General features: G+C 40.9%; 2 protein-coding genes across 3 annotated transcripts in view; one reads left to right on the top strand and one right to left on the bottom strand.

Moving 5' to 3' along the window:
• The window catches only part of ino80 (INO80 complex ATPase subunit), a 74,696-nt gene extending 62,795 nt beyond the window's left edge, over positions 1-11,901 (top strand). For both annotated transcript variants that reach the window (XM_048250235.1, XM_048250234.1), the window contains 5 exons: positions 8,478-8,639; positions 8,969-9,122; positions 9,851-10,066; positions 10,711-10,881; positions 10,976-11,901. In XM_048250235.1, coding sequence (XP_048106192.1) covers positions 8,478-8,639; positions 8,969-9,122; positions 9,851-10,066; positions 10,711-10,881; positions 10,976-11,289 — 1,017 coding nt within the window. In that variant the 3' untranslated portion in view covers positions 11,290-11,901. The remainder of the gene's footprint in view (positions 1-8,477; positions 8,640-8,968; positions 9,123-9,850; positions 10,067-10,710; positions 10,882-10,975) is intronic.
• Positions 11,902-12,518: 617 nt separating this feature from the next.
• Positions 12,519-14,401, bottom strand: chac1 (ChaC, cation transport regulator homolog 1 (E. coli)). Its single transcript, XM_048250236.1, has 3 exons — positions 13,775-14,401; positions 13,610-13,645; positions 12,519-13,246 (listed from the first exon to the last, which is right to left on the bottom strand). The coding sequence occupies exons 1-3, from the start codon at positions 13,943-13,945 to the stop codon at positions 12,845-12,847; spliced, it is 609 nt and encodes a 202-aa protein (XP_048106193.1). The 5' UTR covers positions 13,946-14,401; the 3' UTR covers positions 12,519-12,844.
• Positions 14,402-14,890: the final 489 nt, after the last annotated feature.

Below are 14,890 nucleotides of genomic sequence, written 5' to 3'. Positions count from 1 at the left end.
GCTAGCTCGCTAATTCCTCCCCCTTCCTCCCGTGCAATTGAAACTCTCCTTTACGTGCATCTCGTCGGTGATTTGCTTGAACAGTTTATGTTTTTATGGGCAAGGTTTGCCCAAGTTGTTTTGTGGCTGTTTTTGGGGCTTGGGTTATCCACAGAGATCGCGTTTTTTTATATTGTATTCGGGTCACAGGCACCTAGCGGATGGTGAGGTGATGTTTGCTGTAAGTGACAAAAAAATATTTTAGCCTAAAAAACGTATGACATCGCTTAGAGCACCTTTAATGAGCTGTATTGTTTTCGATTAGGTCGATGCATCGATACCTATGCATTGTTACACCCCTACCCTCCACGTGGACGTGCAAACAGAGAGCAAGTGGCTAGGGAGGGGGTGAAGTAACTAGTTTCGGAAAGGGCCTTGCTGTGAGCACTCACAGCCATGTCTGATGTAATAGCATCGAGTTGCCATGGTCACATCATTGCTGCTTCCAGCTATATCTAGGCTGTAAGTTTTTTTTATTTTTTCTGCATTGTGTAGGCTACGTTATTTGGTGTTTTAAGCCCCCAATGTCGTCTTCCAGGCAGCGCTGCATGGAAGGCACTAGGGCAGGGGTGTCCAAATTTGACTCAAGGGCAAGTTGGGCAACATTGGGTTTTAAAAATTGGCCGGCGGGCCACACAACAAAAAAAAATAATGTGTGTATAGATATATATATAACATTTTGTATCATTTAAATGACAAAGTAATTTTGTTGTAGAAAATGTATTTCTTAAGAAATACTGTTAATTTGATTCATTTAGTTTAATTCATTTAGAAATGGTGCACTGTCACTTTAAGATTCTTTTGCCAGCTCCACTAGCCTATGGCTAGTGCTGTGCCTATGGCTGTGCCCTCTCACAGTTTATAAATTGGTCAGTAGTGGGAACTACTGTTGCCATCGCGATTTCCTTTTAAAAGTTTCTTATAAAAAGGAGATATCAATTGTCAACAATGACAAGCCAGCTGGAACCTGCCTCTCGTGGACACTCAAATGCACCCAATTAAATGGAGTAGCATAACATAGTTAGATCTGCTGCAATGGAGATACTACAGTGGGTCCCAGTTAAGTTTGGATGGGTTCCTTCATGAATCACGCACCCCATTTTCTCAGCAGAAATGGCACAAACTGCAGTTGACACAAACAACCACAAGGTGTCACTTGGGAGTTCTGCCACTACTATTTTTGAATTTTTGATGCGACTTGACTAAACTGCTTCCATGACGCAGTGAGCCATTACCAAACATATATGATAATACAACAGCGTGAGTTTATATATCTTACCCTATTTGTCACGGTTACTTATAGATGTGATAGTGTAACGATAAGCGCATGAGACTTTCAGCGGGGGCATGGGAACTTAAATTGATCACGGTAGTTTAAGCTTACACTTAAACAGACAAAACATTCTAATTTGAAAATGTAGATGCAATTGTTGTAAAATGGTGCAGCTCCTTTAAGAAAGCCCCGTGCTGCAGGGATGGAAAGAGAGAAAGTGAGAGGGGTTGTGTGTTAGAACTTAGATGCGTGTGGAAAAAGTAGACGTGCTGTTGAGACTGGCGCGAGTCATATTCAAAATAATGCAAAAAATAAATCTGCAGATAAAACCAATTATCCTCATTCATTGCAACTGCAGCATGCCTGCTTGCCGACGTTCAAACTAAAAAGATATCAAAGCACCTTTTGCGTTTGAATGTAGCACGATTTTTTTTTAAACAGCTGGACAAATGATTAGCTAATGGACCGTTCGTTATTTATAAACGGGGCCACCGGAGGAAAATAGGGGAGGGTCATGTCTTTTTATTCTTTGTTGAGGGGAGGGTCACCTAACTTTTTTTTCTCTAGGAGGGGGGGTCACCCATCTTTTGTATTAATGAAAACAGCAAAAAATCCAAGTGGCTTGTTTGATTGTTGATTTCTGTCGCCATATAACGTTCTCTTCGTTCCATAGCTCTGTCAACATTGAACAATGAAAATAAGGGAGATTTTCGGGTTTCTCACGCAAAATACGGAAAATGTCAACATCCGTCCCCACGTTGGAAGGGTTTGAGCAACAAAGTAGCCTACTTTATTCACGCCTAACAGCCTATATCCATTTGGTCAACTTTATCCAGCCCTAAAAAAGCTAAATTTAACTTTGGTTTACTTAGTTTACCGTGTAGCCTAGCCTAACTTTAAACAGTGTGCATGCTTATAAAGCATACTTGTGCTTCATTCATCCACACATCCAGCTCCTAACGTTTTGACAAGCATTTCTACCAATTGACCTTGTTCCTGCCCATCTCTAGCTTTGCTGTCTCCATCCTTTCTGTTTTTGTTGTTTGCAAAAAAATATATAGTAGGCCCTATTTATTGGTAACCAGCAACAAGTGCAATTTGTTAATCGCTGTCATTCTCTCTCCTGCCAACAAAAATGTGTTACGTTCCAAGTAGTGCGTAATTCTGCTTCATACAGTTGAACAAATACATTGGTCATATAAATAGCCAGTTTATGGTCTACAGTGTAGAGTTGGTAAGTTATGGTAGGCCAACTTGGAGTGAATATACAGGGGGATTTCTTTGGCTCTTAGCCTGGCAGGTGCTATACATAGACATAGCCTATGGCGAACACTGCAAGCGCCAATGAATCGTGCTCTCCACGACAACCACGTCGTTAACTTAAATAGGCCTACTGTAGGTTAACATCACTCTGAGTTCGCATTTAAGCAAGCAAAACGATGATTTGAATACATCTGTTTCTCTGGAAGGGCAAGGGGTAACAACAGGACAACACACAGGCCAGAATGCAGGACTAATGTTAGGAGAGTATTACGGTAGGCCTAATATGGGATATTCTACGGGAAAATATTAAAACGGCAAGACAGCGGTGAAAAGTTAAAATAATAGGCCTAAACCCGGAAAAATTTGGCATGTTAGGTATTTTTCGGTCCCTGTGATTATTTGTGAAATTATTGCAAGCGGCATTTTCAAGTCATTTGAGAAAGAAGGAGTGTAGTCAAGCTCCCAAATTGGCCTTTCGTCTGAGAAATTGAGTTTTGGACAATGTTCAGCCCGGCAGCTTTACAATGACTGAGGAAGCCTAGAGGCGAGTCCATAGCAACAAGTTCATGTGTTGAATTTGTTATTACCCAGTGTGCTTTGTTGAATGGTCTCAATGTTTTATTGTTTTATTTCATGTGAATACTTACTAGAGGAGTAACTTATTTCAAGTAGGTATGCAGTTGCAGGAAGTGTGCATTTAGTTTCCATGCTTATTGTGTTTCCACAACAATGTTAGTGAGTAAATCTACTATCTTGGTGAAGTGTGATGTGTAAGATCAGAAAGCAGAGGGTGAGTTTAGAAAGATTGCTTAAGTCGATGTCTTTTCATAGCGCTTTACATTGCTTAAGTCGATGTCTTTTCATAGCGCTTTACGCTTGGGCGGAAGATATCGACAATTGGCCGGGGAGGGTCATGTCTTTTTTAAAAAGACTGCTGGAATTTTCTTGCAGGCTGGGGAGGGTCATGCAACTTTTGATTGAAGCACTCAAAATCCCTCCGGTGACCCCGTTTATAAATAACGAACGGTCCCTAATTGATTATAGCCTGCACACCAGCAATTGTTGAACATTTACCTGTACAAGACAGTAGCCCAGCCTAACAAGCATGTTGCATGTTGTAGGCCTACTGTAGAAATTTCACTTAAATTGCAACCATAACATGCCTGCTTACCCGACGTTCAAGCGACAACGAAAAAAGATATCAAAGCAACAAGAGGGTTGAGTCTGAATGACACAGAGTTCAGACTCATATTGCTCCTCATAGCCATCTATAAAAAAAGTGTTTTTTCTTTTCTTTTTGAGCACGTCCGAATCCCAGGACATAACGCACTGGACCTTATAATAGGCTCGAGATATAATTCGGGGGGCAGATAGGGGCCTACTGCACTTAAAACTTAAAAAGATTGAACGAAGCTTCCCGAAATTTGAAATTGCGATCAGTGACTGGCATCGGGTGAAGCTTTTCGAAGTTGAACAGGCTATTAAAAACTATTTGCGCACCTCAATGTCACAGGAGAGACTGGGCTCTCCCTTCTATGAATTGAAAAAGACGTTTTCTACCTGCAAACTGGCCTATGATTTCATTGCTGAGTTTGCGGCAAAGCATGACAATGTTTTTTTTTTTTTTTGAGTTAGGATATGGCGAGTCAGTGTCATTTATTTGTCCAATGTTAGCCTACAGACCAGTTTCCATAGTGCACATATTATCAACAGTTTGAATGTCGTGTGTGTTTCTGCTCATTGACAAATACCGTTCAGCACAATGATTCATGCCCAATTAATTTCCCCTGTTAAAGTGTTTGCCTTTGTTACACTATTTGGTTTCGTGATGTAGCCTATGATAAACACCATATGGCCAAATATGTGACTCAGCTAATGTTATAGGCTATACAATTTCCCCTCTTAAAGACAAGCTGGTGTAGCTTATTAGACTAGGCTGCTAAAATGCACCGACGGTAGCCTTGGCTATGTGTAAAGTAAGCTATCGCATGATTTCATGCACGGAAGTTCATGCATCTGTCAAGTTCGCACAGGGCCTCGCACCATCTGTCAAATCTGACAGCACCCCCTTGCGACGGCCCTGCAGCTCCTCCTAAGACAGCGAGGAAAAAGTTAAAATACGCGATAAACCCGGGAAAAGTTGACAGGTTTGTTTCGGTCCCGGTGATTATTTGTGAAATTGTGCAAACGACAGCCTTTTCAAGGCATTTCAAGGAAGGTGTCGTATGCAAGCTCCCAAATTGACCCAGTAGCCTACAGAAGGCATCAATAAATTGTTGGGACTGGGGAGGGTCATGCGTTTTTTCTCAATCACTTTGGAGGGTCATAGAAAAATTTCTTGCTGGCAAGGGAGGGTCACGTCTTTTTTGACTAACGCTCCCAAAACTCCTCCGGTAGCCCCTTAAATAAATAACGAACAGTCCCTAATTGATTATGGCCTGTAGGCCTACACCAGCAATTGTTGAACATTTACCACAGGGCATTGACAGTAGCCCAGCCTAACAAGCAGATGTTGCAAAAGACATCAAAAGACGCAATTAATCAGAAATAAATAATGTAATCTGCATCGCTTTTATTTAACAAACTGCAAGCAACAAGAGGGTTGAGTTCAAACCCAAGAGCAGAGCCTATCTGTTAAGGCACTTTCGATAGGCTATATGGTAACGAGCTGTAATAGCCTGGAAAGACAATAGAAGATGCTTTCTGAATAGCACAGCGAAGACGGCTCTGGTCATCCCATACCCCCACTTCCTGTAGCCTACCATTATGACTGTTGTTTGTTGATTGTCGTTTTGGGACATTAAGTTTTTCACGTTAAGCCCCCCTCCCCCACCCCCTTCTTTCACAAGCAGTGGGGGAGCGCGGGGCACAAAGTAACACTTTTTGGTAGACAAAGGAGGGTTCTCCGCACTTCTGTCGTTTGGCGACAATCCGGTGCAACCAGGCCAGGACAGATATTTTAGAGAGAAGGAGAGACGCCGGTGCAGCTCAGATGTCTTCTTAATTTTCTTTATTCTTTAGTAAAAGGTGCAGAACATTATTAAACTTTAACTAACGTTTCGATGTGTCGATGTTTTTGACTAATGCACATCGAAACGTTAGTCAAAGTTTAATAATGTTCTGCACCTTTTACTAAAGAATAAAGAAAATTAAGAAGACATCTGAGCTGCACCTAACTCTCCTTCTCTAACTTTTTGGCTTTGGCTAAATATTTCTAAAATCATTTGAGTTTCACTAGTCACATGTTTTAACAAGGAACACTTGTTATTGAACTAATAACAGACATGTGTCGAAAATTGACTTTATTTTCCATACGGAGAAATAACATATGCAGAGTCTAACCAAGGTCAATCTTGCCAAAAAAGCCCTAAAACCTGAAAACACATGAGGCAAAAGTGCAAAACATCACAAAACTAACTAAACTAGTACGCATATTTTTGTATTGCAATCATTGTAGCCTACAGTTGTAACAGCGCCTAACAGTCGTTTTACTCCCCGTATGCGCTCATTATAAAGAACGTTTAACGTGTCCCAAAAACAGCTATCAACTAATCACCAAACATCTTATAAACAAGTATTGCCAGGAGCAACACCTTGCAAAAAATGATAACAATAGGCCTAGGCCTTTATATTGCTCTGCTCCTGCCTAGATTCGAACTCAGAACTGCCTGAAAGTTGCAGACCTGTTCTGGAAATACGCGCATTAACCCACTCGACCGCTAGACAACGCTATCTGCTTCGAAGCCTTCTGCTTTGTAGCCTACACTGGTTGCTGTGGCACAGTCTTGAGTTACCGAATTAGTTTTCCTTTGTCAAATGAATGCTGTCATTTTGTTAACATTACTGTTAAGGAGATGCTGTAGGCAAAGGCTATATTTAACATCGTTAGTGTAGTAAAACAAATCAGAACTATTCACGAGGTTTCTGGGCAACATATTTATGTTCTGTTAGCAAGCGAACTTCTCATGACTGCCGACAAAGTAGCCTACTGCCAGCTGACGAAGCTCTCATTTTAAAACATTACTGAGAGACAGGCACTGTACAATCAAGACCTCTTGCCACTGAATCCAAAACTATGTTTAACATTATGTACAAAGCTTATAGGCTACAGTGGACTAGCATGTTGCAGGGGCTGCTAAAAACACAGAGAAACCACTGAAAACTCGGCCAATCACAGCCCTTGCTGTCGAATGCTCCGTCCGGTTCGACCGTGGAACGCCACAGCGGACTATGCTGCCCCCAAGCGGCTGCAGTTGTACTTACATTTCACCCAGCTGCGTGAATCACCTTGATGGTGAATGAAGTGTCAATTCTTAACTGGGACCCACTGTATGTATCTCAATGTACTGTAACAAGCTGTTTTGACACTGAAAGCAGTTTGCAGTAGCCTAAAGTTAATCACAACGTCGTCTATCGTTGAAAAAAAATAGCGAGCGGCCTATGATAACCTAATTAAATGCTCGGCAGGCCGGATTAAAGTGCGTGGCGGGCCGGATCTATGATAAACTAATAAATGCTCGGCGGGCCGGATTAAAGTGCGTAGCGGGCCGTAGTTTGGACACCCCTGCACTAGGGTTAGGTAAGGGTTAGAGTTAGGGTTAGGTGCCTTGAAGTCGACGGTCGCAGCGCTGCCTTGAAGTCGACGGTGGGGGCTTAAAACACCATCGAGTGTAGGCTACAAAACAAGGAAAGATCCACAGTTTGTTGTGATAGAATATTGCTGTAGCAAATTGCTAACTTAATTAACATTGACATGGTGGCATGTGATATGATGCCCTACAAATCTGGTGTTTTTTTATAACTTTCTGTGATTCTGTTCATTATAGAATAAATAGGGATATTAATATTTGACTGAATGATTTGCCAGTTCTCTTTTAAGCATTCATGCTCTTTCTGTGTACTCCTCCCACATGCAGTCTTGACGACTCTAGAGTTTTTTAATAACCTAACTTGACTTTTATGGCCAAAGTTTGGACCCCTCTGGAGCTCATTGCATTTCAGCCTCATCCATTTACGTCTCCTGGCAGAATAATCAGCTTCACGCCTTGGGTATAACCACGCACAGGAAACATTTTACTAAACAAAGTCTCCCACCCTGGATTGTGGAGGTGATCTGTTCTGCTTATTCTAGCAAAGGCTTGGTGGCTCCTGCTGGTTTATATGGGCACTCTATGAGGGGTCTAATAACTGGTGCGCCTATGGAGGTTGTGTGAAGGATAGTCGGCTGGTTATCCTATCACATGTTCATTAGATTTTACAGAATGGATGTCACAGCATCACCTGTAGCCATCATCTACACTGTGCTCAGTGTAGGAGTGTCAGGACCCCCTTAGTCCTCAGTCCTTAACTGTTAGGTTTGCTGTGGGTATTGGAGATGAGCTCTATGCAATACAGGAATTAGGATATCCCCTAGTGAGACACTGAAACCAATCTTTCAAAGAGAACTTTAGGTTACCTGTGTAGCCCCAGTTCTCTGATTGCATGAGTGAGGTTTCTCACTAGCATACCCTCCTTGCTGTGTGAAGCGAGAAAGAGGTGGGCTTGTTTTGAATAACCCAATGTGTCACCCTTTTTATTAAGCGTGATGGGGTCTGCCCTCAGACACAAGGGCTGGCGTAATGGTTTAAGGCTTCTGAAGAATATGTGGAGGGGGCACATCCCGTAGTGAGACACTTCACTCATGCCATAATGAGGGTTACGCAAATTACTTGAAGTTATTTGACTATTCATGCACATCCCTAAGTGGTACATTGTATCTTATGTAATCAGCAGTGAACACATGAAATGTGTACTCATGACTGTCAAACCCTGTGCCTGGCATAGCTTATTTTGATGATGTTCTATATTGCCATTCTTCTGCTGTGGTTGTTTCTTTGTTGTAAACATTCCTTTTATCGTTCAGAGGAAAAAGGAAGATGAGGTGGATGTCAAACGGAGAAAGGAAGGAGTGAACCTCGTTATCCCCTGCGCTCCCTCAGCAGACAATTCCAATTTATCAGCAGATGGAGATGACTCCTTCATGAGCTTGGATATGGACTCAGCAATGCCTAGCCCTTTTAGCGAGGTAAGGATGACTGGGGGTATATATATATATAAATGTATATAGAATGAAGCACACTGCATTGAAACTGATCACTTTGTAATATCCTAAAGTGTGCTTTAGTAATTTGTAATTATTTTGAGAGCACCAATAGTGAATTTAACCATATTATCAAAATATTGCATTGATTTGGAAAAGATCAAGGTAATACAAGGTAATACATAGACTGTAAAAAATATAGTTGTATTCTCAGTGGTTGACATCACTCTCACTCCATTCACCCCACTGTTTCACATTGACATCAGTCTGGTGCCACACCTACCCCCAGTTTGAATGCATTGCTCTGTCTCTAGATCTCGTTGAGCAGTGAGTTGCAGCCGGGCTCCATTGCTCCAGATGAGAGCAGCAACGATATGCTGGTGATTGTGGATGAACCAGTGTCCTCTGCACCACAGTCCCGTGCCACAAATTCGCCTGCCTCAGTCACTGGCACAGATAACATAAACGGTTTGTGTCAAGCACATACATATTTGGGGAAGGGTTGCTGTGGTTGCTATCCCTGCCAGTTCAATTTATTTAGAGATGTATATTATTATGATGTCCATGTACAAATAGTGTACATATATAATACATTGAGAAATACATAAGAAATATAACGGACAGAGGGCATTCAATGCTCCACCACAGTCGGATGCAGTGAGGATTCTCTCTATTAATACGTTGTCATTCTTGTCCACCAGTGCCAAACACACACACATGTCGGCTCGGGCCACTCACTTGGTTCTTGCGGACTGGATGTGGCCCGCGGCCCGCCTTTTGGGCAACTCTGATGTAGCCAATCTATTAGCAGAAATGGAATATAGCATTCAAAATGGTGTATACCAATCTGTAAATGTGTCTCATTGGCTTAGAAACATGTTTGAGTGCCATAGCAATAATGAGAGATGGATCATTCTATGATCATTATAAATTGAAATATGAATGGGTTTTCCCCATTAACATTCCCCACAACTTTTTTTTATCAGCTGTATGTAAAAAGGGTTTCTGACATTATGAATATGACAAAGGAACTGTGGTTCAAACAGGTCATTTGTGTGTGTCTGTCTCATCTTGAAACACTCAAATTGTAACTTTGTCTTTAAGTTGTAACAAAAAAATTGTAACAAAATTGCAAATTGTCTTTAAATTATGGTGTTACATCACAGACTTTTACACTGTCATATGTTGGTTTGCAGGAGTTTCATCTCAGGAGATGTCCAATCCAGGCAAGGGGAAAGGTGGCCGGAGTCGTGGGCGGCCAAAAGGGTCAGGGGGGGTGGGGAAATCCTCTGTGAAAGGCCGAGGACGCAAATCAACAGCTGGCAGTGCAGCAGCAATGGCAGGTGCTATGGCAGGAGCAGCAGCGGCTTCAGCAGCTGCATATGCTGCATATGGGTTTAGTGTTTCCAAAGGTGAGCTATACCTATCCAGAAAAAACATATGAAGATTTCAGATGCAAAAGACTCCGTCAAAAATGAAATAACGATAGTGTGTGAATGCTCTACGTTTATATTAGTATACATTAATCAAATAATTTAGCTTCAAAACCTGCTAAATACCACTCTGTAACCTATAGGAGCCTGATAAAACATGCTCATTTAACCCATTTACTTCTAAAATGCCTGCTAAAAACGCCTATAGAATCCTACGGCATTCTATAACCTTATTTCCTGAGGGTTTTCTGAAAACATACTAAAAATTGTCAACGTCTACCAACATTTAATATCTAAGCCTCTGTAGCACCTAGAAACATGAAATAAAAAGCATCCAGTGAGAGGGTCAATGTTGCGCTACGCAGCATCCAGCGGGAGGGTCAATGTTGCGTCATGCAGCATCCAGCGCGAATGGGTTAAAACAAAAGTGGTCAGACGGATTTGCGGATTTCATATCTTTTTGTAGGGGCTATGTGAGAGAAATTAATGTGATGGTGCGTGGTACTGTGCTACACTCTGGGAGCATGTTCATGAGCATTTTAATAAGTTGGTATGGAGGGTAGCCTGCTGTTTTCCTTGGCCGTTTTCTTTTTTGTAAATCTATTTTGACCTCTGCTCACCAGGTGTTACCTCATCAGGCCCTCTACAGCCCTCATTGACCAGGACTTCAGCCATGCCATGCACTGCTACAAGTAATGCCTCCTCTGCTGTTACCAAGACTGGCACAATTTCTCTTGGCCCACAGCATGTATCACACAGTAGCTCCCATATCCATCACAACTCTGCCAAGAAAGGTAAAGGGGCCAGTGGCTCGTCTCAACAATAGGCAGAGCAAGAAGAAATGCAGTGGACTGCAACTAAGGTTACCTGTTAATATGATTTTTTCAGATGTCTATATCGGAAAGTTGACTCATCTGTTCTTGGAAAAATTGTTAAGAGATTATCAAAAACCAGATTCACTCTTCTCAGCAAAGCTTGTCCACTTGGGTGGGTGGACCCAAAACACCAGCTCAACTCTGAGGGCTATATTTAGTATCACAACACCGCTGCTTATATTTCTCTATTCGTGTAAAATATTCAAAATGTTCAGATATGCATGCAATGCAGGACCAATCAGGACTCAAAGAAAGAGAATCAATGCAGAGCAATTTGGCATAAGAAATGCACTACTCAAAACATTACGTTTTTATAGAACATGTTGAATATTTGGTTGATGTAAAATGAACACCAGCTCAAAATGTTTTAGAAAAGGGCTTGGTTGTAATATGACCATAAAAACAGTTTTAAGGTGTCCCTATAATAGGTCTGTTGTTTCTTTTCCTCAGCCATTTAAATATTTATCCTTCTTTAAATGATCACTTACGAACTCTGGTGCATCTGTAACTTATATTTCTTCCTGTTTCAATTCCTTTTTCCAGTTCATGTTTCATTTAAACTTATTTTAACTGAACTTTTGTCAGGTGTATTAAAAATGGAATGTCCTGTCTGTCTTCCCCATACATTTCCTGAATCAATGCATTCAATGATACTCATTAAAGCCCTGAAAAAGAAGACTGATCAGGAAAGACTGCTTTTACAGCCCTTCATTGTGAAGATCAAATGTGTTGTGATACCAGCATCAAATATTTAAGTACTAAACAACTGTTTCTGCAAATCCAGAATTAAAATAATTTTATAGGATTAAAACAAATGCAGGAAAAATGTTAATAGCTGCTTGATCAGTTATTTAACTGATTGTAATAACTTAACTTGATGTACAATGTATGATATGTTTATTGTTAAATTATGAATATAATTGCATTGAAACCATGTTATTTTAAAATGTGTGATTATTTGAGTTTTTCTGAAATTTCCAGGAACATTTTTCCACGTCACCTTATTGTGTATTATTATGTAAAAGGTGCTAGTTAAAAGTGCTCCGTTCACTGGCAGTATTTTTTATGACTTTAAAAACTGCACCCGTCCTATTACTTTATTTGTACGAGAGACTTTTTTTTTTTTTTTACCAAAACCCATCTTTATCAGCCTGATCAAATCAAATATGCTGCAGAAGGTTTAGGCAAAGAAGTTTAAATTAGCTTCAAATAGTTAATCATTTGTATTGTAGAGATGTATGCCACTACACAAGATTACACTGTTAACCCTACATGTGTGTTTTTTTTCCCCCCTCTGCATTGAGTTATAGCTGAAGTTGTTTTACTGAAACCCTGGCTCAGACTTGTAATTTGATATTAAACTTGCACATCTGAGACCACTAGGATGTTGAGCTCTTGACATAACTGTCCATTTGAACCTACAGTATGCAGATTGTAAAATACAGTAATTTTGTGTTGACGAGAATGTAATGTTCAATATTCTTGTATGTTTTTCAGTCTTGCTGAAGGATGCCCTCCCCATTCCAATACAATAGGCACAATCACTACACAAAAGATAATTCATGCCTTAATTTTTATTTTGGCTGCACAAGTGTTTTACTGAGCAATAGTTTCTTTTCAACTCATAATGAAAAAAAAAAAAAAAAAAAGTTCACAGGACCAGTTTTGACCAAGTTAAACATTCCTTAATCAGATCCACACAACAGCAGTGGCATACACTTGCAGCTCTTATTTAATACACAACATCAAAGACTTCCCTTTGTTCTCCCTTTGTGTTCTCCGGTGGAAAAGCGCACACAGGGTACATACAAGCACCAAGTCATATTACACACACCCTACACAGAACGGATTTACAAGTGTTGAACAGCCACAGCATTTAAGCTTACAGAACAGATACAGACTTTTTGGATGCCAATAATATAGGCACAAGGGTTAGGGCAGCTGCCTCTATAGAGAACAGATGGGTGTCCTCTACATCTGGACAGGTGATCCTCATGAACTCGGCCAGGCGAAGCAGGTACTCGATGTTGTGCCCCGAGTTGCCTTTGCAAACAATTATCTGGGCTGCAATTTCCTCTGGACTTGCTGGTCCCAGGTACATTGGATTTTCAGGGGTGGCAATGTAAACCACAGCTGGAACAGGTAATTGATTTTGGCCATGAGGGAAAAATTCCACCAACTTGGTAATGTACCCGCCCCGCACAGACTCCCTCATGTTCAGGTACTTCAGACACTCCTCCATTTGTGTGCCAATGACCTCAAAAGCTGTGCCCCATGTGCACGCCTAAAGAGAAAAAGCAACATTAGTTTAAACACTAAAGCCAAATGTGACTTCCACTTAAATGAAAATGATTTCAGAATTGATCTATCGATTGTCTATGGGAAATAACATGGCGTTTTGAAATATCATACCGGTAAAACATCTGTAGGTAGCGAAGTAGAAAAAGCTGGTGGGCAGATTGGCCAATCTGCCCAGCAGCTTTTTCTACTTTGTCACCTACAGAGTTTGACAGGTACGATCTTTCAAAACGCCATGTTATTTCCCATAGACATTTGACGACCGAAGGTTGGATGGATACGGAAGTTAGGAGGCGGGACTTATTCTGGAGAGGTCTATGGAAAAGCATAGATAGATAGAAAAACTTACGTCATCATCTTCGATGAGCGTCACAACTCTTCCGGGCTGCGGGAACAGAGAGGGAACAAATCATGCATCACGCCCACAATGTTGCAACCATGAAAATTCAGCTTCATTTCTTTTACTGTATATGTCTTACAATAATTAACCACATATATAACATACTTTACATACCATTTCATCGTCTCCTCGATGGAAGTTGTCTCCATGCCAGAAACGTCTTTTGTAGCCCCTGATGTATCCGACCTTGCTTTTTTTGTACTTGAAGTCTGGCTTCCAGACTAACGAACCATATCCGAAGATCCATAGGCTGTTTTTTCCCAATAAGATGTCTTGGGGTTTCATGGCGGATTATCTAGCTTTGGCGAGAGGTGACGGGTTCCGAAAAAAAGACTTAAACAGAACACTTAGATGGCAGGTTAACTTGCCAGTTTTTGTTTCCTTCGATCGAGAAGAAGAGGTATTGGTTGGCTCACCGCAATACCGCGGACGGTATTAGAGCCCAACTGCTTAGCAGTTGTAAAGATGGAATAGTTTACTTTTTGCCTTGCACTGTGCATGCCGACGCTTATAGTTGCTCCATGCTGTATTAAAAAGACATGTTTCTAACTGAATTTCAAGTCAAAACGAAATAAAACGTCTGTAAACAACCCTATTTCTTCGATCTCATTCGCTAAACCATCAACTGTATAATGTCTATAAAAAAAAACCTGCAACACTGCAGAAAGATAGTTTTACTGGCTTGAATCTTCCTACCACGGCGTGGTTACTTCCCTTAAGTGATAATGACTGAAGAACACTGGCCGTTTATGACAACTTTCAAGACCACACCTTTTTCTATTGCGCCAATTAGATTTCATTAAAGGGGACTAGCAATACTGTTTTGGCGAATCATATTCGGTTGTAGTGTGACGTATGAAGTCCAAGCAACTTTGTCTTTTCATTGGCTTAGATTGCATGGAAAAAATAGCCTCGCACCTACCCGATTGGAGAATGGGTCTATACTGGCCAATCAGCTGTTTTTGTTCACGTCTCCGTCATACTGATTTACATCTGATTATCTGCCGGTTTGGCTGATGCAACCATCTGCAGCATTTCATGCACAGTGAAACAACAGACAAGATTACATCAGGCTGTGAAGGGTAGGCTACTTCAGAGGGAATTATGTTACACAGCCAAGCATGTTCTTCCTTGAATAATTAATATTATTGAAATAAAAGTGTTGGCCTATAATATGAATATATGAAAATGTGTTATCTTCCCCAGATAGAAAAAATATGCCTACGGTTG

Source organism: Alosa alosa, chromosome 8 (genome assembly GCF_017589495.1).
Source record: "Alosa alosa isolate M-15738 ecotype Scorff River chromosome 8, AALO_Geno_1.1, whole genome shotgun sequence".
NCBI classification, from domain to species: domain Eukaryota; kingdom Metazoa; phylum Chordata; class Actinopteri; order Clupeiformes; family Clupeidae; genus Alosa; species Alosa alosa.
This window is presented reverse-complemented; position numbering and strand designations above follow the sequence as displayed.